General features: G+C 36.9%; 1 protein-coding gene across 1 annotated transcript in view; it reads left to right on the plus strand.

Moving 5' to 3' along the window:
- Positions 1 to 7,553: 7,553 nt before the first annotated feature.
- LOC145678520 (bifunctional purine biosynthesis protein ATIC) overlaps positions 7,554 to 26,234 on the plus strand; it is a 72,392-nt gene continuing 53,711 nt past the window's right edge. Inside the window, exons 1-2 of the mRNA XM_081748766.1 lie at positions 7,554 to 7,765; positions 20,207 to 20,272. Coding sequence (XP_081604892.1) covers positions 20,251 to 20,272 — 22 coding nt within the window. The 5' untranslated portion in view covers positions 7,554 to 7,765; positions 20,207 to 20,250. The remainder of the gene's footprint in view (positions 7,766 to 20,206; positions 20,273 to 26,234) is intronic.

The raw sequence follows: 26,234 nt of genomic DNA on the forward strand, positions 1-26,234 counted from the left end.
AATCTGGAATACTGCTACTCTCTTCGTGATCTGAAGGATATCTCTAGGAAGGAAACAAAACAAGAGGAAAATCCCAAAATTATCTTCAAAAAAACTAGTTTTACTAAATCATTGATATTCAACTGCGTTAAAAGAAAATCTAATTAAAGAAAGTGAAGTCGCTCTTCTTATAAAGGTACGGTATAGAGTGCAAATTCTTGTGTATTGATGTAAAATGCGCCCACGTCCCCTTTCGCTGCATTCCAACAAGAACAATCATCTTGCAACGAGAAACAGTCTTGCGTTCTTTAAGAAGTAAATTATTGTTTCTTTTGGTAGTAGTTTTCCGTGACGATTCTAGTTTTTGTCGACCACATCAGTAGTGTAGAATGCAGAGTTTAGGAAATTCCAAACAGTTCATTATAAAGGTATAGTTTGTGGAAAGATTCTTGTTGCAAAAGCGAGAATGACATTCACTACGATATTTATGCAAAAGCCATGTCAGTTTGTAAACTTGAAGTTTTGGAATCTACTTTTTAGTCTCAGTTAAGCCGCAAAATCCTGAATTAGAGTAGTTCTTTAGAAACAAAAAAATTAACACTTAAAACTCTATGCCCGTGCACCGTGCGTTTATCGGCGAACGTCCCAAGGGGTCGGTTTGATTTGATTTGATTTGGAGTTTAATGTCCCTTTCAGCAGCGAGGCTATATGAGACGGGACCTACTGATTAATGTAGAATCTGAACCACATGAGCTCCCGCCGAGAATCGAACCCGAGTCTCCCACGCCAAAGATGCATATGCTAATCGCTTATGGGGCGTTTACACTTGGTCGATTTAGTCGCACGACTAAATCGACTCGCTGCATTTGCCACTAAATCGAAGCAACTAGGCCGAATCAGATCGATAGATGTGTTCAATTATTTCAACCACAGAAAATAGAACGTCTTTCAATTCATTTGCCAGTCGATTAGTCGCCTTCGATCAACAAGCGATTAAGTTGAAGTCCCGTTTACACGGTCGATTAAGTTGAAAGTGACGTCAATTCAACTGAATCGAACGCAAATCGACTAAGTGTAAACGCCCCATTAGCAACGAAGGAGCTCGTCCCACGGGTCGGGGCTTACAGATAGTGTTCTGTGAGGACGATGGGCTTTTAGTGATTTCGGACATGCTGGGGTAGGCCTACCTAGTTTAGTATTTTTTTTTAAATTTTATTTGGAGAGTATGTACGGTACCTTTATCTTTGCAAAAATAGGTTTTAGCCGTGAACTTTTACTTGTAGAATTTTTATTAAGCAACGAATTTTCAATCTAAAAATAATCCATAACTCTTTTTTATGAATAACATTCTATCGTTAAGTGAGTAACTTTATTCTGCCTCCATCATAAGACACTCTATATATAAAGTATTTAAAGAAATAGTTGTAAAGATAAGTTACGTAAACTCCAAAAATGTCTTGTACTGTACTCATATACCACCCAAACCACTATAGTGCGCAACACCGGAACTGGAACAGGCGTATGACCTTCATTGCTGCTCTCACGTCGACCAACCCGGTTGCAACGGGTTGCAGCGCTGCGATGTTGCCAACACAATGAAGTGGAAGACTATTTCGACCGAAACTAAGATAGAAATGCGACGTTTCTGGTCTAAAACAGTATCTGAAAGTTGTAGAATACATTTTTTTCTGAGAATATTGGTGAAAGTCATGCTTCTAGCTTAATTTGTTCATATTTTGTGGCTGTTTTATTTTCCTATGATTTCTTATTGTAGTTATTTCTTGATTAAGAATGGTTTTATCTGTGAGAATTAGCTTTAAAAAATAATTTTATGAATCCACTCTAATTTTAAATTTCCATTGTGCGGGGCACTACATCAGTTCTAAATAGAATTTACAACTCTAACTGTAGTGTCCCAGTAGGGTACTAGTTTTACTGCGCCCTGGATCGATCAATCATCGATTTACTCACATTCGCCCCCTGCCCCACGCATTTCAGTTGCTGCGTTATTACTAAAAATATACAAAGTTATTTTTATTAAGAAACTTAAAGTTTTTACTTATCTTTTTCCTAAGTTATCGCTAGACTTCTAGCTTAATTTAAAATCATATTGCTTATAATTCTAGGTAAAATCATATTGCTTATAATTCTTCATGTAAGTAGGGAGTAGAAAATAGCCTTATAAGTCAACTATGTTTCAAACAGATCCAACTTTGCTTTTATTCCCGGGTGGGGGTGCGGCGCGCTGATTGCAATGACTAATTATGCAAAACTCACTAGGCAGCTAACTAGACAAACATTGGAGTGACAATTGTCCGGGTAGCGCCCGGTGAGAATCCAGAAAGGGGGCGCTGGGCTCGTGAGGAGTAAAATATATAAATGAGTCCCTAATGAAGCGCTTGTTCAAAGGCTGTGGAAAAAAAAAGTTTTAAAATTTCTCTCAAAAGGAAGATTCTCAGTGCGTTCTCCACTCATTGCAGATAATGTATGCGTTTCCAATTCATGGAAATTCTGGATTCTCTCATGTTGAACAACATGACTTTCATCAATGCCGCCTCCAGAAGGGCAGAGATAAATACGTATTATGAAGCACTGCAGTCCACGTTTTTAGTTAGCGAACCAAATATAGAAATACGTATGTCTCAAGTTTATTTTTCAGACCTGCGCCCCCTCTTAAAAATTCCTTTATCCGCCTCCGGTATCGGCTGTTTCCAATTAACTGCTAATAGTCATAGCGTACCTTTTGAAATATTTTCAAATGTTATTTGGATAAGGAACAGTTTTCCCTATTTTTTTTTTCGAACTTGCTCCCTTTTACTGTGCGCCCTGGAGCAACTACTCCACTCGCTGCATTGTAGTTACGCCACTGGTGTGTCCCTCTGATACTACTGTACAGAACTGTTCGAGAACACTCACTTTAATGTTTTAAAATCATATTTTATTATAAGTACAGGTTATAAGAACTGTTCCTAAACTTTCTCCCGCGAAGCCCTGGATCACTACACCGCAGAATATCTATTCAATGATGTAATATGATTAATAAAACCAGGTACATCGTAATTTTAAATAGTATTTCAATTGTTTATTTTTAAGTTACATCTATCTAATCGTAGTCGCTGAAGCTACGGTGCGTAAAGCATCTAACATAGACAATACTTCTTGGTGGCTCCTGAAACACAAGTGGTCATTTTGGGATCACTATTAATTAGGTTATTCATTTTTGAAAGATGCCAACAGCCTAGTCGCACTGGAATACCCCTTCTCGCACTGGAAGTCAAGCAGAGCCGGATCTGGTCAGAGGAAAGATGGCTGACCATTCATATTGTAGCGTCCACCTAGTGTTGTGAGGATAATTGTGGAGCTACTTGAAGAAAGGAAGTAGCGTACTCCGGCCTAGAAATCCAGCATTATTGATAGTAAGTCTTTCAGTTTCTTTCAGTTTAACGACCGAGGATGGAATAAATGGGTAAAAGTAGTATTGCCAAGACCTAACAGCTCAACTTGTGGAATTAGCACGAGAACTGTATTCTACTAAGAATGTGCAGTAAAGTCAAGAGGTCACCTCGAGAAGGTTCATTATTTAAGTCCCCAACGAAGCACATTAAACGAAATCAAACAACAACGAATCTTGATGTTTTTCAGAAAGACAGTGTATAAGTATGCTTCAGTTTTATGACAAAGGCGACCAGAGCTGTACTGCAACCCAGGGACCCACCGGGAAAGTACTTTCTAGGGGGCCCACTCACATGTACGTACTGCTCCCTCCCCCGAAAATAAAAGGAATCCGAGTGTCACTCGGATCAAGTATGCTGAAAAGTCTTAAAATGCAGATTTAAAACCTTTTTTTAAGGCAGTAATTTCTCCCCTGACACTGACTGATCTGACATAATGCCAAATCCTCCATTCTTCTCTTGTAACTGTACAATCATCTGCACAAGCTCGATTACTTCATATCTCCCCCTAAAATAACAATGCCGCATTTGTGCTATAAATCTTTTATAGGCGCCCCTGATGCATAAGTTATACAAATACATATATGAAGCATCAAGCATCAGAAGTAATTTATACTTTATACAAATGCAACACTTCTCCACTGTCCTGTATTAACAGCAGAATCGCAGCTGGGAACGAAGGGGGGGGGGGATCGAGCGAAGCCGCGGCTCTGGGCGCTGATAGCAAGATTACGTGTTGTTTGCCACGACTCGATTTTGGTGTTGTTTGCCACGGTATTGTCCTCTCTGATTTATCTTATATCATAATCGTGAAGATTTATACAAAATCGACTCATAAGTTGAGGGTTGCCAGATAACGGTATTATAACAATCAAATCTGTTATGTTTATACACAGAATACATACAATACGTACAAACAGTCCCAAACACGTTATTGGGTTACTTCTCCTATTCCGTAACCCTAGTTCTTGGTATTTATTAAACATTTCTCTTCAAAATCATTTTAGGAATGTTTTAGTTTATTCTCAAAATTTAAATTATATTTGAATTTTCCATTTCTGACTTTGAACGTAAGCCATTTTAGTGGATTTATGTTTTTGGTCGTTTGATATTAGACAGCACTCGATTGCTTATTAATTGACGTTTTAACCCTTTTAAGATTTCCACTTTATGAGGTAAATTTTAGACTTTCACTCAAACACCTATAGCTTCCTTACTATTTATCGTAAGGGGGCCGCGGTGGCTCGGTGGTAGAGCGTTCACCTCTGGTGCTAGGGGTCTCGGGTTCAAACCCTGCTCCCGCCAAGTGAACTTTGTGGTGGGCAAACACCGTGTGCGTGGGTTTTATCGGGGTTCTCCCGTTTCCTCCCACTTTCTTCATTCCACCATTTTCATTCATTACTCATTATCACCGTCTCCTTTAGCATAACCGGCTTAACCGTGGGACGTAAAACTCAAAATTTCATTTCATTTTCTATTTATCGTAAGATCAGTGTTCACGCTTTTTTTTTTTTTTTAAGAATAAAACATCCTCTCCAACGGTATTACTCGTTTGTCCGTATTATACACCAGAAATGGGAAAATCGGGAGATTTTTTTTTTTAAATCAGAATTTTTGCGCCCCTCTGGCCCGGGTTTGGATTCACTTAGGGATCTGATTTATTTTTGAAAATGGCATAGTTATGTACATAGCATGTGTGCAAAGTTTCAGTATTGTATCTTGAACACTAAAAGCGGAAAACATTTTTGAAACTCTGAAGGTGACCCATTTTTTATCCGATTCATACAATTTAAAAATTTACTGCGTTATTAATATTTGACCTAGAGTCATGGTTCAAACGCCATTTTCTTCAGTGTAACGGGCCCTTTTCAACGATACCAATCGCATGTCCGTATCATACACCTGAACCGGAAAATTCGGAAAAAATCGTACTTTTTCTGAAAAAATCACCCTCCGGAATTAGTTGCGCCCCTCGGGCTCGGGTCTCGGTTCACGCAGGGATCTCGAAAAAACTTAGAAATACTTAAGGGTACGCACAATCCGTATGCGATGTTTAGTCTGATATCTTGAAAACGAAAGGCGTGTAAAAGTTTCGAAACTTGCCCGAAGAAAAAAAGGCACAGCCCCTCCGCTCCCCTTGGAGCCGCCAAGTTGACCTTCCGGTTCCAAAACGCATCTGAAGTGTTCTTTGTTGAATTAGTCTCAGAAGCGACAGTCCTATTAGCGACAGGAACTGTTATCTGTCCTATGAGCAACCGATTCATTTACATGGAGATGATGGAAGATCATATGATTCCATCTCGTAAAATATGTTTGCCTCTCACGTTATTAGCGCCCCAACAACCTACGTATGAAATATGTACGTGCCAGTGATACTATGCGTCAAATATATTTTTCCTCTACTGTGAGTGCAAATAAAATTTATTTTAATTTTGAGTTAGATTTGACATAAAACGTACCAAAAAAAAAAAAAAAAAAAACTAACGAGACAACAGGGATATTTCTATGAAAAGTATATTCCTATATAATTATTGAAAATGCAGTTGTAATATCCCCTTTCTTCAAAAGCCTGTTTTTCTGTACTTAATTTGATTAAGCACAGTAATATATTTTATTTTGAAAAACGTGTAACAGTTTCGCCAACTATCTACTTTTTAGACTTCCTAAGACTCTATGAATAAAATTTAAAAAGAAAAAAATGTCAATGATAAAAGACAGCTTTGGAAATCCCTTACATCTGATTGGCTATTCTCAACCAATCCCAGCAATTACAATGCGGTTCACTCTAAACAATCCTAAAAGTAAACAAACTCTTTAAACTACCTTCCCTCAATTGTAAGCTACTAAAACGTAAATTAGTTGCTTAATTTGCCTTCCTCCCTTGTTTTGACTTATACATAAAAGCTTGTCGTGTAGCAATCTGAAATAATCCCTTATAACTAGACAAACTGTTAAGTCTTGAGAGAGATTTGTAACTTGTGTAATAATTTCTTCGAATACACCGTGTTTTAGATTTCTTTGATATCCTCAAGTGGTGAACACCTTTTTTCCCATGGGCGCCCGATGGGAAGGCAGAGGTCACCCCCCCCCGGCTCACAGATATACCAGACGTGATACAGCAACCATGGAGATGCTCCTCCCTAGAAAATTTTCTTCGGGCGCCCCTACCTCTTTCTGATTTCTTTCTTATGCCATAAACATATTCAATGTAAACTTATGCACCGTATCATTTTAACATGAAATTTTTAATTATATTAGAATCATAGAAAAAGGCGGAGCTACTCTAAATGTATTTAGTTAGTTTTCCCCTTGATAGAGTCAACGTATTCATAGAAATTAATTCAAAAGTATAAAATTAGGAAAAACGTATAAAAGATTGTTAATGTAATGAGAGCATTCTCACGTATTAAATTCAGGTAGAGCGAAATTTTTCATAGTACATTTTGTTAGGTTCTAAATCACATTAGCATGAAACAAGTTAAAGAAGAGAGAACCATATCTTCTTCCATTATCTTAGTATAAACGAATCGGTGACTCATAGAGCAGTTAACAGATCGAATCGGTCGCTCATAGGACAGTTAACAGTTCCTGTCGCAAATAGGACTGTCGCAAGTGGGAAGACACCTTCTTGATTTCATCTTTGACTTGACGAATAAAAAAAGCCGGCTTAACATGTATTCTTAACAAGCAGAACATTATGTAACAGGAGATGATATTAAGAAATCCGTTAGAAAAGAAAATGCAATTATAGAAAATGCAGACTTCCTTTGTCTGGAAATTTTAAAAATATCAGAATAGTAGTAGCATATTGGCTTTAGGTTTGCGAGTTCCCAAATTTTCGAATAGATCTGAATGTTGTTATAAACGATATATCTATGCCAACTAATCTAAAGTATATTTACATTCATGGTTTAGTTACAAGTAGTATTCACAGTACTACTTGATAATAATTGTAAATAATTGCACATTCTCCAATTGAGATTGGAACATCCAATTCCCAGATATCCCTAAAATGGGTGCTATGGCATTATTCATACAACTTCCATTTACTGTGTCGAAGTACACAATCAGTCAATAGGTGGCAGCAGCTTTTGCGAGAAACTTCATTTACTTGTATTACGCAATTTAGGCGGGTACAGTAAATGCCGGCAACTATTTTACCAGACACATGACCTTGGTGTTGGGGATCTTTTAATCGCCTTTAGAGTTGACCCTTGTGAAGGTCATCTCTTTAGTTAAGTGTTATCAAGCAACTAACGAAATCTCAAGTCTCTTTCTTCGAACTGCTGGGGCAGTTGGTTGGACTATTTGTGTCTTGTTCGTGTAAAGTACAGGTAAATAGTTAACATCAGTCCAGCATGAATTTTAAACTGTAGAGATAAAATTAGATTAATTGAGCAGCATTAGAAACTTGTACATCGTTCTAATTTGGTTTCGTTTGAGGAGAATTGCGAAAAAAATTCTATTTACTTTGTTAAAGCATAGTGATCTGATTGAATAGTAATGCAGTGTTAGTGCAAGAGTGTCAACAGGTGTCTGCGCACGCTGAAAAAAAAAAATGTGTGGAAGAAAGTTCGTACTGATTTAGTTTGGCGCACCACTTGAAAGAATTGTAGAAAATTTATAATTATTTCAGTAATTTCCTTATCATCCCGCTGGGCGACATGACAATATCTTACTTGGCATAGATAAAATTCAAGGGGCCACCAGAAGTAATTGAAAATTTACAATTCTTTTGCGACTTGCGTATAAATACGGCTTTCGGATGCATAACGTAAAAACTAATGTCCAAAAAACAAGGTGCTGGTGTAGTTTTGGCGCACCACATTTTGGAAGATTTACAGGTAAAGTTGAATATTTTTGTATGAAAAAAAAATCGGCTGATATTTATTATCTCCCCCAATCTTGAACATATAAGATTTACAGTGTGTTACTTACATTACAAAATATAGCCGAGCTAGGAACAGCTAGCGAAGGGAGTTAGAAGCCCCCAGGGCCCTTGTACTTCTACCTTTATCACAATTTAGACAAAAACAAGGTACTTGGTTCTGGATCCATGAAACTAGTTTGGGGAGATACTAAATGCCATCCAAAAATTCATAAGGAACATATTTCTGCAGGCGACAAAATTTGATACAAAGTAATACAGCTGTATTTCAGGTTTACAAGTGTAGGGTTACTATGTAAAATCATAAACGAGTGAGTGCATAGAAAAGATGACTATTAAATGTTATTTTTCACCGGCGGTGTATTTCTGCGCAGTGGACAGAAACTTTATTGTATGTTTACAAGTGGAACGCTACTAGTGTAAAGCCATGACATGTGCAATTGAAACTCGCATATTTGCCAAAACCCACTTTTTCACTGTCCTCGCTTACACGTATACGTACCATCGCTGACGCGCTACTGCCTGGGCCCAAAAGCTTCGCCCTACCCTGACTGTTAGCATTCGTGCTTTTAATGGCCACCTAGCACAGCTTTGTTTGTGCTTCTGCACTGTAGTTCTTATGACGTACATCCAGAAACTGTATTTATACGCAAATTGAAAAAGAATTGTAATTTTTCAACGATTATCTCTAGTAGCCCCTTGAATTTTATCTATGCCAAGTTAAATATTTTCATGTCGCCTAGCGCAAGCCTTTTAGGAGACAATAAGAAGTTGATTACTGTAGTGAATGAATTACGATTTTTCAACAATTATTTCTACTGGTGCGCCAATACTACTGCACGAAAAACACCAGCCTGTGCTAGGTGGTTGCTAAAAGCACGAATGCTGTCTAATCGAGTCAGGGTAGGGTGAAGCTGGTGAGCCCGTGGAGGTGCGTCGGAGGGGAGAGGCGCGTCAGCGATGATGGGTATGCACGTAAGCATGGAAAGTGAGAAGAAGTGGGTTTTGGCAATGTTACGAGTTTGAATAGCACTTGTCATAGTTTCGTACTAATAACGCTTCATGTGTAAACAAAATACAGGTTCTGTACACTTTAGAAATACACCACCGGAAAGTATCATGTAATAGACCCATATTAAAGTGCCCATATTAAATATTTACATTTCAAGTACAAAAATCGAAATTTCAATAATTAATTGCGAATGTTAGGGGCTGCAGCCGCATGAACGGTTAACGGATATTAAATACTTAGGTACTTCTTCAATACATGTAAAAGATTCAGATTTTTAAAAGGTGGGTTTTTGAGTAAATGGCGTCCAAACATGGCGTCTTAATGAAATTTTCAGCTTTTCATCATGCTGTAACGTGGGATGTAATAATTAGAAACGTAAGTCCTCTACATTTTCAAGAGACCGTATGGAATAGATTTCGATGCTAGAACCAGATGGTTGATATTGCTCGTGAAGACAGAAAAAAAAAATGTTTGAAGTTAGCAAAAGTTTCGCCAAAGTTGGCAACATTGCGAGTAAATTGCGCGTTTCCTATTGGACCAATAGACGAATTTTGGCCCTCCATAGACCATTGGACCAATAGACGAAACATACAACTTTATACTCTTTCTGCTATTGCGATTATGTTAATAAGTACATTCGTTTCTCTACAACAAAACTTTTAATTTGACATATTTTTTCAGTTTTTTCGAGCAATCCGAGAGGAGGGCGGCTATTTTGGAAGGATGTATATCGAGAAAAAAAAATTTCAGCAGAAAGAAAAAATATGGGTCTAGTAATTTTGTATGTAGTTTCTTATTTTAAAAAATAAGTTAAATCTGAGACAGTCGTGTGGACCAGCCTGGACGATTTGAAATGGAATCACTCTTAGATAAATGTCACAACCAATTAGAGATGCAAGGGCTCGCAAAAGAACCGGCTTTTTTGAAAAAAAAAAAAAAGTTTTTTTTCTGCTTCGCTTTTTTTGCTTGGGAAATTTTGAGCTTTTTTTCAAAATTTTGCTTTAAATTGATGAAGCAAACTTTGTTTCGCTTCTCTACAGCACAAGAGCTCATTTGATTAGTGGTTGATGTAAAATGAAATGAGATCTTTGAGTTTTACGTCCCACGATTATGCCGGTTAGGCTAAAGGAGTAAAGAATGAAGAAAGTGGGAGGAAACGGGAATACCCCGAGAAAATCCACGCACACGGTATTTGTCCACTACAAAGTTCACTTGGCGGGGGCTGGGATCGAACCCGGGACCTCAAGCACGAGAGGTGAAAGTATTTGAAAATAAAATCCTGACACGAATATTCGGACCCATGAGGAACGGGAATGGGGAATGGCGGAAACTTCATAACGAGGAACTATATAATTTATATGGTTTACCCAACATTGTTAGGGTCATCAAGTCTAGGAGGCTCAGGCGGGCAGGTCATGCAGCCAGAATGGAAGAAGGTAGGAACGCTTTCAAAGTTTTAACTGGAAATCCAATCGGAAAACGTCCATTAGGAAGACCTAGGCGCAGATGGGAGGACAATATTAAAATGGATCTCGCAGAAATAGGAATACAAAGTAAAAACTGATCCAGTTGGCTAAGGATTGAAGTCAGTGGAGAGCTTTTGTGAACGCGGCATTGAACCTTCGGATTCCATAGGCCATAGAGAGAGAGAGAGAATATATTTAAGTTAAGCACAACTGCACAACAACCATGGGTGAGTGGTAAGCTTTTGCGCTTCTATCGGGAAGTCCGGGGTTCAACCCCGCATTCGACCATTTTGACAAAAGTTTTTCTTAATTGTACCTGTGAATGTAGAGGTAATGCGTGTACTGAGAGTTCTGGCCGACTTCCTTTCTTATAGTTTTTAGATCGTTGTTATTACTAATTACCAGCAGTGACGGATTTGCGAAGGGGGTTAGGGTGGAGATGTTTTGCGGGTGAACTTTTTACCCCGAAATTACAGAATTTCTAAAACAAACGAAATATTTGTTAAGCTTTTACTCATAAACTTCAAGCTCTTCTCAAATAAAAATTAGGTATTTTTAGAAAAACTAAACATTAATAAGAAAAACCCCTCCCAAAATACTTTTCTAAATCCGCCCATGGTTATCAGTATAAAATGGTCTTCAAGGTTGTATCCGGAAGGTTATTGCTGAATATACAAATAAAACGAAATATTAGTTATGCTTGTACTCATAACCTCCCAAATAAAAATTAGGAAATTTTAGAAAAAACAAACATTAAGCAGAGAAACACCTCCCAAAATACTTTTCTGAATCCGATACTGATTATTTGTATAAAATGGTATTAAAGTTTGTATCCGGAAGAGTATTGCTAAATCATTGCACAGCTGCAGTATAACAAAAATGTGAAAGTACACTTTGACAGATATACTGGCAAACGTACGCTCTGACGGATATATTGAAAAATAAAAGTTTAACTTACGTGCTAGAAGCTAGAGTAAGCCTACTAATCTTTAGGAAATGAAACACGGCTGACTAAAAAGAAATTACGTAGAAAAGAAAAAAAATATCAATAAGTCAAAAGTTTAAAATAAATTTAAATATCTTCTACGGTTGCCCTCAAATACTACGTACTTTGTTTACTTTAATTCATAAAACATGTGTTCCATCCATCATGATGGTTAATTCCAGAGCGAAATATAGCATTTAGGTCATGAAATGTTTCTTGTCATGAAAACTTTAGAGTATACTATAAGAAAGCTATTTAAATAGTAAAATCATGAAAATGAAAAAAGCCAAAATTTCCAAAATTCTATTCTTTTTCCCAAAAAAGCCGGCTTTTTATGTGCAAAAAACCATCGATTCAAAAAAGCCGGCTTTTTTGCATCTACATCCAATTACGTATGTGGTTTTCAACAGACATAAAGACCGTAATGCATTTTATAACAATTTATCTCAACCATTTGGAAGATATGAAAAAAGGTAAAATTTGATATTACTTAAATGCTGTATTTGTGGAAACTTTTTAAAACAATTTTTGATATAGTTTGCTTCTATAACATTACGGCAATACTTTGTGGTAGGTGTAATTATAACAAGTTCTCAATTACATAATATTAAACAGTGTTGCAAACTTTTAACAATATTTTTCCATATCTCTTAGAACAGTTTGAGGTATCAGATTGCTGTAAACGGTATTGTGATCTTCACATTTATTGAAAACCATTTATGCATTGAATAAGATACTTATGTAAGCACATTTTCGAAACGAACGACCTGGCGTTATGAACTGGTAGATTACAAGATAGTTTATTTAAATTATACCTTATGAGGCAATACGTGTATTGACGCGGTTGTACAATTTGGTGAAGCAATCTTAGTAATCCTGTTTTTGAATTGCTTCCAAAATCGGGATCGAAGCCTTTTGGACGTTTGAAATGGTGTTGAGACGCCAATTTCAGTTTTGGAAATAGCCAAAAGTTACATGAAGACATATATAGAGCTTGTGAGAGCATGGGTGGTCGAGCTCCATGATCCCTGTTTACCACAAACTGACGTACCATGCACTAGTGCATCATCGTGCAACAGAGAGTATTAATCATCTTGCTGATATTCAGGTCGAACTCTACGTGTCCTGGCCTCAACCTCCTTCACCGATGGTCTACCACTACTGGTTTCAGCTTTTCTCTCACCAAAACACACTGCGTTCATTTTTGTCGCCTTCGTCACTGTGCCTATGATCCTGAGCTGTTCCTTGGCTGTTCTCGATTGTCCTATGTGGATCATGTTCGTTTTCTGGGCTTGGAGTTTGACCGACGACTTACCTGGGCTGTACACGTTCGAGACCTGAAGTACCGCTGTCTCCGCTCCATGAACTTACTACGTTTGGTGTCCCATCTTTCGTGGGGTGCTGACCGTGTGGTGATGTTGCGTCTATATCGTAGCCTCATCCGCTCCCAATTGGATTATGGCTGTGTTGCATATGGTTCTGCTCGACCTTCCATCCTACGTCATCTGGATTCTGTTCATCATCTTGGCCTTCGTTTGGCGCTTGGAGCTTTCCGAACTAGCCCTATTCCTAGTCTCTATGTCGAGGCTCATGAACCATCTCTTTCCCACCGTCGGGACTGCCTGCTCCTGCACTATTACATTCATATCCGTGCCGTACCTGACCATCCTTCGGCCTTTGCCCTTGAGGCTGGTGCTCGCTATGACAGATATCACGCACGACCTACTGCTACCCGGCCCTTTGGCATTCGTGCTATAGACCTTGGGGCTTCTCTTGGATTCGATGTCCCTGCCATCTATCCATTGGGCCTCCTGTCCATTCCTCCATGGACAGTTCTTCCACCAGTTGTCAGCTTTCATCTAACGCAATTTAAGAAGTCTGTTACCAGCAATCAACAATTTTGTTAGGAGTTCTTCTCTTTTCTGGATGCGTACCGTACCTACGCTGTCTTCTACACGGATGGTTCGAAGCATGAAGATTCTGTTGGCTGTGCCTTCGTCACGGATGATCATAGCGCTGGTTTGAAGCTCCATCCTACTTCCACTGTGTTCACTACTGAATTGGTTGCTATTCTGGAGACTCTGCATTATATTCGTCGACGCAATCTCCGACATGTTCTCCTGTGCACCCTATAGTTCAGCAAATTCTACTCTCTTGCCATTCCTTACGACTTGCAGGTTGCGATGTCCAATTTTGTTGGGTGCCTGGCCATGCTGGTATTCCAGGGAACGAGCGTGCTGACCGTATTGCCAAAGAAGCTGCCCTTACAGGACCTGAGTATCCGTCACCGCTCCCCAGCTCTGATATTCGCCCTGTAATCAACCGTCTTCTCCTTCAGCGCTGGCAGACAAACTGGGATGTGCACCTTCAGAATAAATTGCATGCTGTCAAGCCGGGACTTGGTGTTTGGGCCACGAGTTCTCGTCCTTCAAGACTGGAAGAACGACGATTGGCACGATTACGTATCGGGCACAGCCATCTGACCCATGGTCGTCAGAACCCGCCTTCCTGCACCCAGTGTGGTGCATTCCTGACCATCCGCCACCTTCTTGTGGAATGTGTTCCTCTTGCTCCTGAGCGAGCCCGCCTTGGCTTACCAGCTGATCTGTCTACCTTGCTTGGAGACGATGTCCAGATGATCCAGCAAGTTTTCACCTACTTGCAGCCTTTGCACGTCTTGCGTGATCTGTGAGTGCATTTCTCACATTTCTTTTAATTAATTTATTTCTGCTTTTATCTACCGTTTGTGTTTTTCATGGTGGTTTTATGCTTGTCATAGCATTTCCTTGCTTTTATCTTCTTTACTGCACTGTCATATTCATTACTACTTATGGGCTGCCCCACGTGTGTGCACCTATTGCTGAGCTGCCCCGGCAGATAAGATTAACATGCTGTTGTGTACTAACCCGTCCTTGTGTTTGTGTATCGAGTTTGCACATTTCTTGAATGCTATGACATTTTAATTCATAAATGACCGAACACCTTTTACGTACTCCAGACTTTGCTTTTACTTTATTATATCTGTGATACTATGCTTTTTTGTTCTTGGGTACTTCATTTTTCCTGTCAGAGAAGGGTGCAAAAGACCTCGATGTCGACGCGCCCATATAAACCCTTTCAATCAATCAATCTACGTGTCCTGGCAAATAGATTTTGCGAAACACCCACTTAATGCTGTACGTTCAGTCTGAATTCCTTGTGAATGATGCCTTTGGAATCGAAGGAAACCGTGAGCAGAGTTTGGATTCGACTCTTCTGCATGATATTTCGGTTTTGGAGAGACTGTTCCCTCCCAATCCGCGTTTTGACATTTTGTGAGTTAGGAAGGCACGATGACTCAGTGGCAGGTGGCTTATCTTTGATTCGTGGGTCCCTGGTTCGATCGTCGACCAAGTAAGTTCGTGGTTGACAACATCGTATCCGTGGGATTGCTTGGGGTACTCTCGTTTCCTCTCATAGTCTTATTCCATCAGTTCACTTCTCCCACAATCATTTTTTTTTTTTTCTTAATCATCCGTCTCTCTTAGCGTAACAGGCATAATGGTGAAACGTCAAACTGAAAGAATACAGCTCGCTAATGATCGTTCTTCGGTAAAAAGCTAATAGTCAGTCTATATCTGATCAGTCTGTTGATGTAAATCACATATTCACGTGCTTTTTACATAAGCCCCATCCACGTCAATCGTCACTGTTGCAGCTCTGCAACTTGACGGACAATAATCGAAAAGTGTTGTTGCGTAGTACATATGTTTCTGCATGGATGGCTGTGGTGCTTCCGTAGGGAAAAAAAGAAAGAAAAAAAAACGACAGACTTTTGTTTGATTTCAGCAATATATATTTTTTAAATTGGGGTGGGACTGAAGACGTTTAATGTCTGAAGATTATGTCGTACATGATCATCTTTATTTAATTGTAATGGGTCTCTCCTCAGCTCTTCTCATAGAAAGGAGTCACGTAGAACAGTAGTTCTCAACCTGGACGTTAACGCCCTCAGGAGGCATTCTAGTTTCCAAACGGGGCGATTGGGAATGATGGACTATTTAGGGGACTTGAGATGATATGACTTCTTGGACCTTTTTCTTATTAGACGGACATTATGCATTTTATAAATCTTTTATATATATATATATATAACTATGTAGACTTTTCAAGGTTGATTTTAAGAATTGGATCTTTTTCTGATTCTTCGACTACTTCATCCAAGTCGTACGTCCTGTTCTACCTTGTGCATAAGTGGATTGGGATATGATGATGACAGGCGCTGAGGAGAGTCGCATTCACCAATTGGAACTACGCTTGAAAAAGTTGAGAACCCATCAACTGGAATCACCAATTTTTTTTACTCATATCTTCATCAGATCCAATTGCGTACGAAGCAGTTTTTTTTTTTTTTTCAATTTTCGGCTGGGGAATTGGTAGGGGGTCAAATTTATGAATGTTTCATGTTAACTCCAGGCATATATGTAATCAACATTACATATTTATGCAGACTAGCATAGCAACAGAGAGGACGAATATCTGAGACAATCGATATTAGTGCGAAATTCATAATAAACCGGATCGCTGAGATGAATAGTAACACTCTCGATGCCATTCAAGTTGAAGTTTAGCCCCCATCGTCATGGAAGGAAAAGGGGTGGAAAATGTCCAAACTGACTTTATATTCGTGTCGAATGCTAGTTTTCATAATCACTAAGCTGATTGGTGACACTCCCGATGACATTTAAGCCCAAATTTAGTCAAAGGATTTGTCAGCTGGCCCGGAAATTGACGGGGACAACGCTCAAGGTGGTGTTTTTATTTATTTATTTCACTCATTTGTTTACTTTCATATTCAGAATAAACCTTATCCTCCCCATGCGAAGAACTGGCATTTCAGCTACTTATAAATTAACAAAGGATTTTGAGAAACACTTGCCGACTCGTAATTCATATGGATGGGGTCGAAATAAAAACTCAAAAGAAGCAGCATCAGTAAGATAGTGTATTCTACTAGTTCGTGATGTTTTCCCTCCCCAAGAGCAGAAAGCTGTTCGACTCTGGAATTGTTTAGTGTTTGGCGATTGGTTCACATTCATTTGGGGTTACATCTGCGAAGTGGCCTGGTGACACTACTAAACGTATTGTTTTAGTGATGAGTGTGTTTTAATATTAATATCGATAAGAAAGAATTTTTAGGAAATAGAATCAAAGCCTCATCTTTTGTCACTTTCGGGCACACAAAAAGGGGTAAGAAATCTGAATGTACTTTTTTTTTTTTTTTCGCGTACAACTGCGAAACAAATTTTAATTTGCATCGCAGTTTGACTTTTGCATCATATTTTTGCAAGCGAGGGAAAATATCTTTATTATTTATTTATTTTAACGTGACTTGAAACTTTTTTTTATCATAAACTATATGATAATAGAAAGCAAAAGTAGGGAAAAGTAATAATAATTATATTTTTAACACGCTGTAACTTCAATATTCTACACTTTGTCTAACCTGGTTGTTGGTTTTGAGTTGTCCGTGTAAAGTTTTTATTTACTTATTTACTTAAGTTTTGAATCTGTAATGACTTTAACGTTAGCTATAGTGCGTCCAGTAAGAGAACGTCTCTGACAGCTCGCAGTGACATTGCCACTACTCGCGTGTCAAGGTTTTTTTCGGTGCAACTGTGGTGGCAATTTAATTAATGGTATAAGATAGAGTGATCGTGGTTGGTAACACTGGTATCAAAGTAGAGGCTGCAATGTCCCACCGCATGTGGTAAGAAACGTCAGAGACCATCTCTTGTTGGCCGTGCTATAGTAGCTTACTTTTATGTTTTATCTAGTACTCTAGTTTGTAAAAAGTATGCTCGTGTCTTGGATTTTGAGAGCTCATTGAGCCGCTTTCTTTACAAATAAAATAGAGTCGAAGCGGATATGGTTTCAGTCGTCAGTTCCAAACAGTCTCCAGTAATTTAGTTTGTAATTTGCGCTAGATTATGTTCTTGGGAGTCTAAGACACACCGAAAGTAAACGCCAGGTTTTGGAGGGAATTCATCACTGAACTTCAACTATATGTAATATTGAAAGAGAACCGTTGTCATGAAGGAAAGGGAATGATAGACTGTTTTTGTTGAAAAGAGAAAGCGCACTTCGGCAATAAACTGATCATAGATGTGTCGTAATTTGCAGCAGTTTTTAGTTTGCATATATATAAAGAAATAGGATAAAGCAGAACTTGAAGACAGTAGGTTGTGAACGGATGTACAGTGGAATTTATTTCCTTGGATTAACGCTGATATATAAGGAAATAGACGAAGTAGTTCTGTCATAAGTTTGTATTTAATTGAAATTGGAAGTACTATGGTCAAATGATTTATTATATTTTCAGTATTCATCATACGTCATATCTTGACAAAATCAGATTTATATTTTATTTGGATTAACTGCAACCACTAAACTAGAACTTCGAACTTGTGTTGACAACAAATGACGATACTGAACGGAAGGAACTATTGAATATTTTATGAAATTGAAATATTTTGTCTGATTGTCTTTGAGTGACATACTGCTGCACATAACATTTTGTTTACATTGTATCATTCAGTAATTATTTAGATATCAGAAGTCTTTATTTCTAACTGCCTGCAAGGAAGTCAAATATCACACTTTTAGACCGCATTGTTCTGAGTTCTGTTCATGGCACAGGGAACTATGTGTGCAAGAAAGATGGTAGGATGTTAGAAAGAACTATTTCACTATGAGTCAGAAATGATGGAATACTTTTCAGTTGTAAGGACTCAGTGTGGAGTTGTTTCATTATGTAGCTTCTGTTGTTTTGAAAATTAGATTTTACATCACTTGTAAGCAGATTTTTTAAATTTTTTTATCTTAATACGATTAATTGAAAGTAAACGTTGGCTGCTATTTTTAATCAGCTGTAACTAACTGCTGTTCTACACATTTCATTGCCCTTTGACCAGTACAAAATCTCACTGATAACAGATTCAGAATACGTAATGGGCTTCGGTTACACGTCATACTATCTCCGTCTATTTAGCAAGAGAAGTTGACGCAACTTTCTATTAAAGATAAAATAAACTTTGCACTTACTCCTGCAATACATTCTGTATCGAATATTCTATACTAGCGTTCTGAAGCTTTTTTTTTTTCTTTCTTTTTTCAAGTGGGTACTACTTTCATTAGAGAGAATATTTTATTTGTTTTGGGTGTATTCCACTATAGCAGTATACTTAAAATTTTAAAATAGCATTAAATAAAATTAATTTTATATTGGTGCTATAGGACAAAATACGTAGTTTATATATATATATATATATATATATATATATATATAATATAATTGAAGGCTGTCAAGATAATTTTATAGTTATACATCTATATGAGATATTAGAATGAATAATCTATATCTATATCTGATTCTCCTTTGTTGTCTGTAATTCCTAAATATATTTTTTTCTATCTTTTATTCAGTTTAAGACGGTCATACAAAGGCAGATCTCGAAGGTCATATTTTGAGAAACTGTTCTAATTTATTTCGGTAAGACCTATTACCTTCCTCAGTAGAATGGATCACTTACTGTCAAATCCTATCACTTTTACACTGTCACCTTGAACTTTATGTGCACGTAGTTTGAAAAATGAAGACAAAAAACTGTAGTAATCAGATGCCTTTCCGAGAACAACTTTTCCAATGGAAAACTAGTTTCTGGAAAAAGAAAAAACTTGAATTTTCTTGAAAATACGGAGCACCTCAACTTCGGGCGACAAACACACACACACACTAAAGTCTTTCTTAATTAACAAGTGTAAATATGTTTAAATATAATACCTTTCTTATTTGATTTTATAACAATTGTTAGTTCATATATCATAGATGTGTAAATTTCCACAACTAAAATCTCTTTAGCAGGTCAACAGTGTTCGTTATCCAAATTTGTTTTATCAATTTGTGTGAAAGTGAAATCTTCCAGGAGCGTTGCATACTACATTCTAGAAACTTTGCTGTACTTTATAATTTTTCTCAAGTTTTCGTTTACAATTTAAAACTCCGTATTTCGATTATTTTAGTGTTGTATAGTGTCGTTACAGTTACGTAATTGTAGGAGAGGGGTGAATCAGCGTTCCCCACAATGAATGTGTAAACACATACCAGACGCATTACGAAGCTGCAGTATTTTGCGTACACAATCAGACCGGTTACTTACATAGAATCCATTTACGTTCAACATTTCTCGAAGGATTTTTTTTTTTTCTGCGAAAGAGGACATTTTTGTGAGACTGTATTTGTATAATCTTGATCAGGTTAGATACTAAATGTATTGATTTTCTCTTGAATAGTACAGTATTTTTGTGTAAATTGTGCTTACATTGTTACTTGGTTGGTCTGTGTTTACGACATACATAAAAGTTACTATCTGTGTTACTTTCCAGAGTAATTTAAATTCGAGCAGAAGGATATTGGTACTCGCAAGAAAATGGCTTCTGGAGGAAATTTAGGTATGTAATAAAAAACATATACTTTTAAAAATTTCAGTTGCTTAGAATTATTACTAGATAAACGAGTATTTTCTTACGTATCAAATTTAGAAGAAATTATGGTATAATGTAATTATATATGTATAGTAGTAGTTCTTTGATCCAATATAAAGTGAAATTTAACTCACTCTTATATCCTAAAGAGTATTTTCCCTATACTTTTGGGTTCCGTAAAATTCAAGGTGATCACAAACTGGAAAAAATTAAGATATAGTAATAGATATTGAATTGTGAAATTAATGCAGGATTTCGATTAAATCACAAGCTCAAACAGCCGTAACTTGCCTGAAGCTAAACGAAAGTAATCACAATAAAGGAATTCATTATCAATATATTTGTCTGAGCATTCCAGCATATAAAAATTTGCGACTCTGCAGCGAATAAATTTTTCGAGGGCATCCCCGTCACACTCGTTGAGGAACGTGTCCGTTCAAGACCCTTTCCAGATGCTGGAAAAGGTGGAAGTTAGAGAGCGAGCATGGTGGATAGAACAGTGTTTCGTATTAAAATGCATGTAAACTTTGTATCATGATTTATTCACATTGTTGTTGTGTAACATGATTAGGCGATCCCTGTTGACTTGTGGCCGAATTAGAAGTTTCAGTTTTTGATGCATTTTGTCAGTATTCTGATTCTCGGAAGTGATAGATTGCGTAAGATGTAATGGATCACTGCAGCTGTGAAGCATCTTACGGCCACCATAAACTTCTATAAGTGCATCATCAGCTCTGGAACTATTTTAAGAGTGGATGTGCGTTTTAACCATTACTAGAACATTTGTTGATTGTTAACCGTACATTTTTTTCTTTGCATGTGGAAATGTGATCGAGAAATAGTTTTCGTAGCGCAAAAGTAGCAGCAGCGTAGAGTAGAATTTAAAACATATTTTTGATTCACGGTCAATTCCTGTGGCAACCATTTATCCTTTAGTTTTCCAAATTGCAGTGCTACTATCAATAAACTTTACTGAGTTCCTCTGTGACCTCATTTGTCGGATTTGCTTCGGTGATCACATATCTTCAAGTCATAGTCACAAACAGCAGGATGATATCCATCACCTTATCTTCCAAACATGCGTCACTACAATAGAATTTTGGGAGTCAACTCAGCATTATATATTCGCTCACATTGTCAAGTTTATTAGTTTTTCGAGCGTTTAAGTGCTTCTTTAGCGAAAATTGTTTTGACATCCTATTCTTTCAGTCTGAAAATAGATAAAAGTACAGATTTTCTGTGGCCTATATAGCTAGAAAGTACAGAACACAAGCTTTCGAATGATACTTACCAGTAGTTTTTATGGCCACAAGCACGTATCTAAACGAAATTACCAGCCGAAAACTAAAATCAATTTTTCAGTAACCCAGTACTTGGCGATATCTTGTTAGTTATGTAAACTTAAGAAAACCATATAGCTGGAAGCCTCCAAGAAAATGGTTACTTCATCTTGAGCTCAACGAATCATGCTGTATTTAGTGAAGAGCCGCCACTGATTTTACTAGTATAAATGAAGCTATTTTACCTTCGGTGTGAGTCTTCTTTTTCTACACAGACTTCAATTACCACTAATATTATTTCAGTCGCTGAGACATCTGCGAAATTCTGGGCAATGCAGTTTCAAATAGCAGGGTCTTGTGGATTTGGCATTTTATTTAATTCATCGTTTTCTTAATACCTGACACCGATACCAAAGCTGTGAAAACGTTTGTGTGGAAACGAAGCTATGTTTTTACGGCTTTTATGTGGAATTTAGGTATTTAAAAAAAATAAAAGGTACGGGCCATCGCACTAAACTTTCTCGCTGTAATTCCTTGTACTAAATCATGTTGTGCTGCAGTTAGTTATTGGTGAGATTTTTCTTGTGAAACATTGTAGAAACAAATATATAAGACGCTTTCGGAAACTTTCTCCTAAAGAAAACTAACCCCAAACGTAAACTACTACCTGTAGATTTTTCCATACAAAAATATATTTTGCCATATGTTAGTGTTATTAATGAAATATTTGTTGAAATTCCCTGAGTTTTCGAGGAAGTAGTCTGAGAAGAAACTTACCCCATGAGAAAATTAGCCCTTGTGAATTTGTTCGTAAGGAGTAATTTACGTAATATTATGAAGTTAGTAATGAAATTTCAACAATATCACCTGAGTCAATTTTGAAAAACACCCGAAAAATATCACCAGGAATGAACTACTACTTGTATATGGTTTCAGGACAAATGAGTCATGACATATCAGGTTGAAATATGAACAAAATCGTCGGTCGTTTTCTGAGAAAATAGTCCGAAAACATCACCCCCAAGAAAGACTACTCCCTCGTGTATATATATATATATATGTAATTTATTTATTTGTTTATTTTCCGGGACAAATGAGTTATACCACATTGTCAGGTTATTACTGAAATATTTATTTATGAAAGGAACAAAATCATGTATGTCACTTTCGTGAAAATCGTCCGAAAAAAAAAATCACTCCCAAAAATAACTACCCCTCTTACATTTTTTCAGGAGAAATGAGTTATACCATATTGTCAGGATATTAATGAAATGTGAAGCTATCACCTGCATCGTTTGAGAATATCTTCCGGGAAAAACATCTCGCTCTAAATAGTGAACTACCTTTTCTCGATTTTCCCCAGAGAAATGATATACCACAGTATGGGATTTTTATTGAAAAATTGATTTATGAAATATAAACAAAATCGTTAGAGCTGTTTTTGAAAAAATAGCAAATTTTGATTTTCACTTTTCAGTAAACTATCCTTGTTTTTAGGAGTAGGAAGAACATTTCGAAACCTCCTCCTGGAGAATCACTTAAGAATCTTAAGTTTAAATTTGGTCTCGACGCATTCAACGGTATGGTCCCTAGGCGAATGTATATTACATTAGGACGAACAAATGTCAGAAAGTTCTTTTTCGGTATATATGAGCCATGAAACGTGTAAATTCGTTGAAATCTCGAATTCTATTTTTTTCATGACTACCACACCTTCTTCTCTCCTTTCGTCATCCGAAAGAGGGATTAAAATAAAATTTAAGAAATTCTCTCTAACCTACTATTTGAAATTGCATTGCCCAGAAGGCAGAAGTTGCAGCGAATGAAATATTGGAAGTGCAAATTGAAGTTCGAATAGGAAAGGAGCACACAACTCTAAGGTAAAATATGTAGTTTCATTTTATGCTAGTATATTGTGTACACTAAAGTAAAATCATCAATGTTTTCTCTAAATTTTAGTCTGTCTCCTGTAACGAAATAAAGGATTCATAAAATATTGAAAATTAATGAAAAGGGCTAATTTCATTTTATTGCTATCTTGTTACTATGAACTGCATTTATAAGTTATATTGGGGTTGTAATATTTTCAGTTTATTTACTTTTACATTTTTTTTTTTTTCGATTGCAAAATTAGTTTGTTTGAGACGCAAGTAGGGATGCAAGGGGGAGGGGAAACCATATGTTATTATTAACAAAAAACAAGCTTTTTTCATCTTTTATGCTTCGGTTCGGGAAATTGTGGGCTTCTTATTTCAGAAAAATAGTAAATGAAGTATCATTTTGTTCTCCCTCTCTTTCAATTACCATACCGTAGCATTCATTAACATGTGAATCACTGTTATAAAAGTAAAATTAGGTAACACCCCGTATCGAATTCGTATTTTTGATGATATCTGGCCTCAAACAATGTATTCATGACCCCTTCAAATTTGAAAAATTTTAGTTGGATTCAAGATGGCTACCACGATGGTCATATGCCTTCTTAGATAAAGCCTGAACCTCAATATTAAGGTTATTCATTACGTCCAAATAGTTTGTGTCTAAAACGGTAGATGGCGCCACCGTCACCAATGTTAACATATGCAACTAATAAAATTAAAACAATCAAAAATAAAATGAACAATTCAAAAATTAAGCAAAAACGGATATAATCTGGTTAATGGACGTTACAAAATCTAGGGAATGGTACGTGTCGATTTCACTTATTGTTATTAGTTTCATTGTTAGAGGCCACCATTGTTAATTAAACAATCAACTTTATCTGCCGTACTTTTTACCAGAAACTGACCAAACCTTACACACCCATTTAAGATTGAAATATCTAGGGAATGGTACGTGTCGATTTCACATATTGTTGTTAGTTTCATTGTTGAAGACCATCATTGTTAAATAAACAATCAACTTTATGTGCCACACTTTCTAAAACAAACTGACCAAACTTGGCACACCCATCCGATTAGCACAGATACATCTAGCGAAGGGTACCTGTCGAATGTTCGACAGGTTTCATTGTTCGAGGAAACCATTGTTAAACAAACAATTGCTGGATTTTTCCATTGTTAAATAAACAATTAACTTTATCTGCCATACTTTATACTACAAACTAACCAAACTTGGCATACTCATTTACAATTGAGACATCTATGGAACCGTACGTGTCTATTTCACTTATTGTTGTTAGTTTCATTGTTAGAGGACATCATTGTTAAATAAAGAATCAACTTTATCTGCCACACTTTCTACCAGAAACTGACAAAACCTTGCACACTGATTTAAGATTGAAATATCTAGGGAAAGATATGTGTCGGTTTCTCATATTGTTGTTAGTTTCATTGTTCAAGACCATCATTGTTAAATACACAAGCGTTGGATTTCTACATTGTTAAATAAACGATCATCTTCATCTGCCATACTTTCTAACACAAACTGACCAAACTTGGCGCACCCATCGGATTACCACAGAGATATATACTGAATGGTACCAATCAATTTCTCATATTGTTGTTAGCTTCATTCTTCGAGGCCACCATTGTTAAACAATCGTTCGATTTCTCCATTATTAAATAAACAATCAACTTTATCTGCCATACTTTCTACCACAAACTGACCAAACTTGCACAATCATTTACGATTGAGATGTCGATGGAACGGTACGTGCCGATTTCACTTATTGTTGTTAGTTTCATTCTTAGAGGCCACCATTTTTAAAAAACAATCAACTTTATCTGCCACACTTTCTACCAGAAACTGACCAAACTTTGCACACGCATTTAAGATTGAAGTATCTAGGGAATGGTACGTGTCGATTTCACATATTGTTGTTCTTTCATTGTTAGATGCCACCATTGTTAAATAAACAATCAAGTTTTTCTGCCACACTTTCTACCACAAACTAACCAAAATTTGCAGAATCATTTAAGATTAAGATATCTATGGAATGGTATGGGTGGATTTCACATATTGTTGTTTGTTTCATTGTTAGAGGCCACCATTGTTAAACAAACAATCAACATTAATGGCCATACGTTCTACCAGAAACTGACCAAACTTTGCACACCCATTTAAAGTTGAAATATCTACGGAATGCTATGTGTCGATTTCACATATTGTTGTTAGTTTCATTGTTGTAAGACACTATTGTTAAATACATAATCGTGGGATTTCTTCATTACTAAACAACAATCAACTTTATCTGCCATATTTTCTACCACAAACTAACCAAACTTGCACAATCATTTACGATTGAGATGTCGATGGAACGGTACGTGCCGATTTCACTTATTGTTGTTACTTTCATTCTTAGAGGCCACCATTTTTAAAAAACAATCAACTTTGTCTGCCACACGTTCTACCAGATACTATCCAAACTTTGCACACGCATTTAAGATTGAAATATTTAGGGAATGGTACGTGTCGATTTCACATATTGTTCTTTCATTGTTAGATGCCACCATTGTTAAATAAACAATCAAGTTTTTCTGCCACACTTTCTTCCACAAACTAACCAAACTTGCACAATCATTTACGATTGAGATATCTATGGAATGGTATGGGTCGATTTCACATATTGTTGTTAGTTTCATTGTTAGAGGACACAATTTTAAGTAAAGAATCAACTTTTTCTGCCGTACTTTCTACCACAAACTGAC

This window comes from Thermobia domestica, chromosome 2, assembly GCF_964235325.1.
Source record: "Thermobia domestica chromosome 2, izTheDome1.hap1.1, whole genome shotgun sequence".
NCBI lineage: Eukaryota > Metazoa > Arthropoda > Insecta > Zygentoma > Lepismatidae > Thermobia > Thermobia domestica.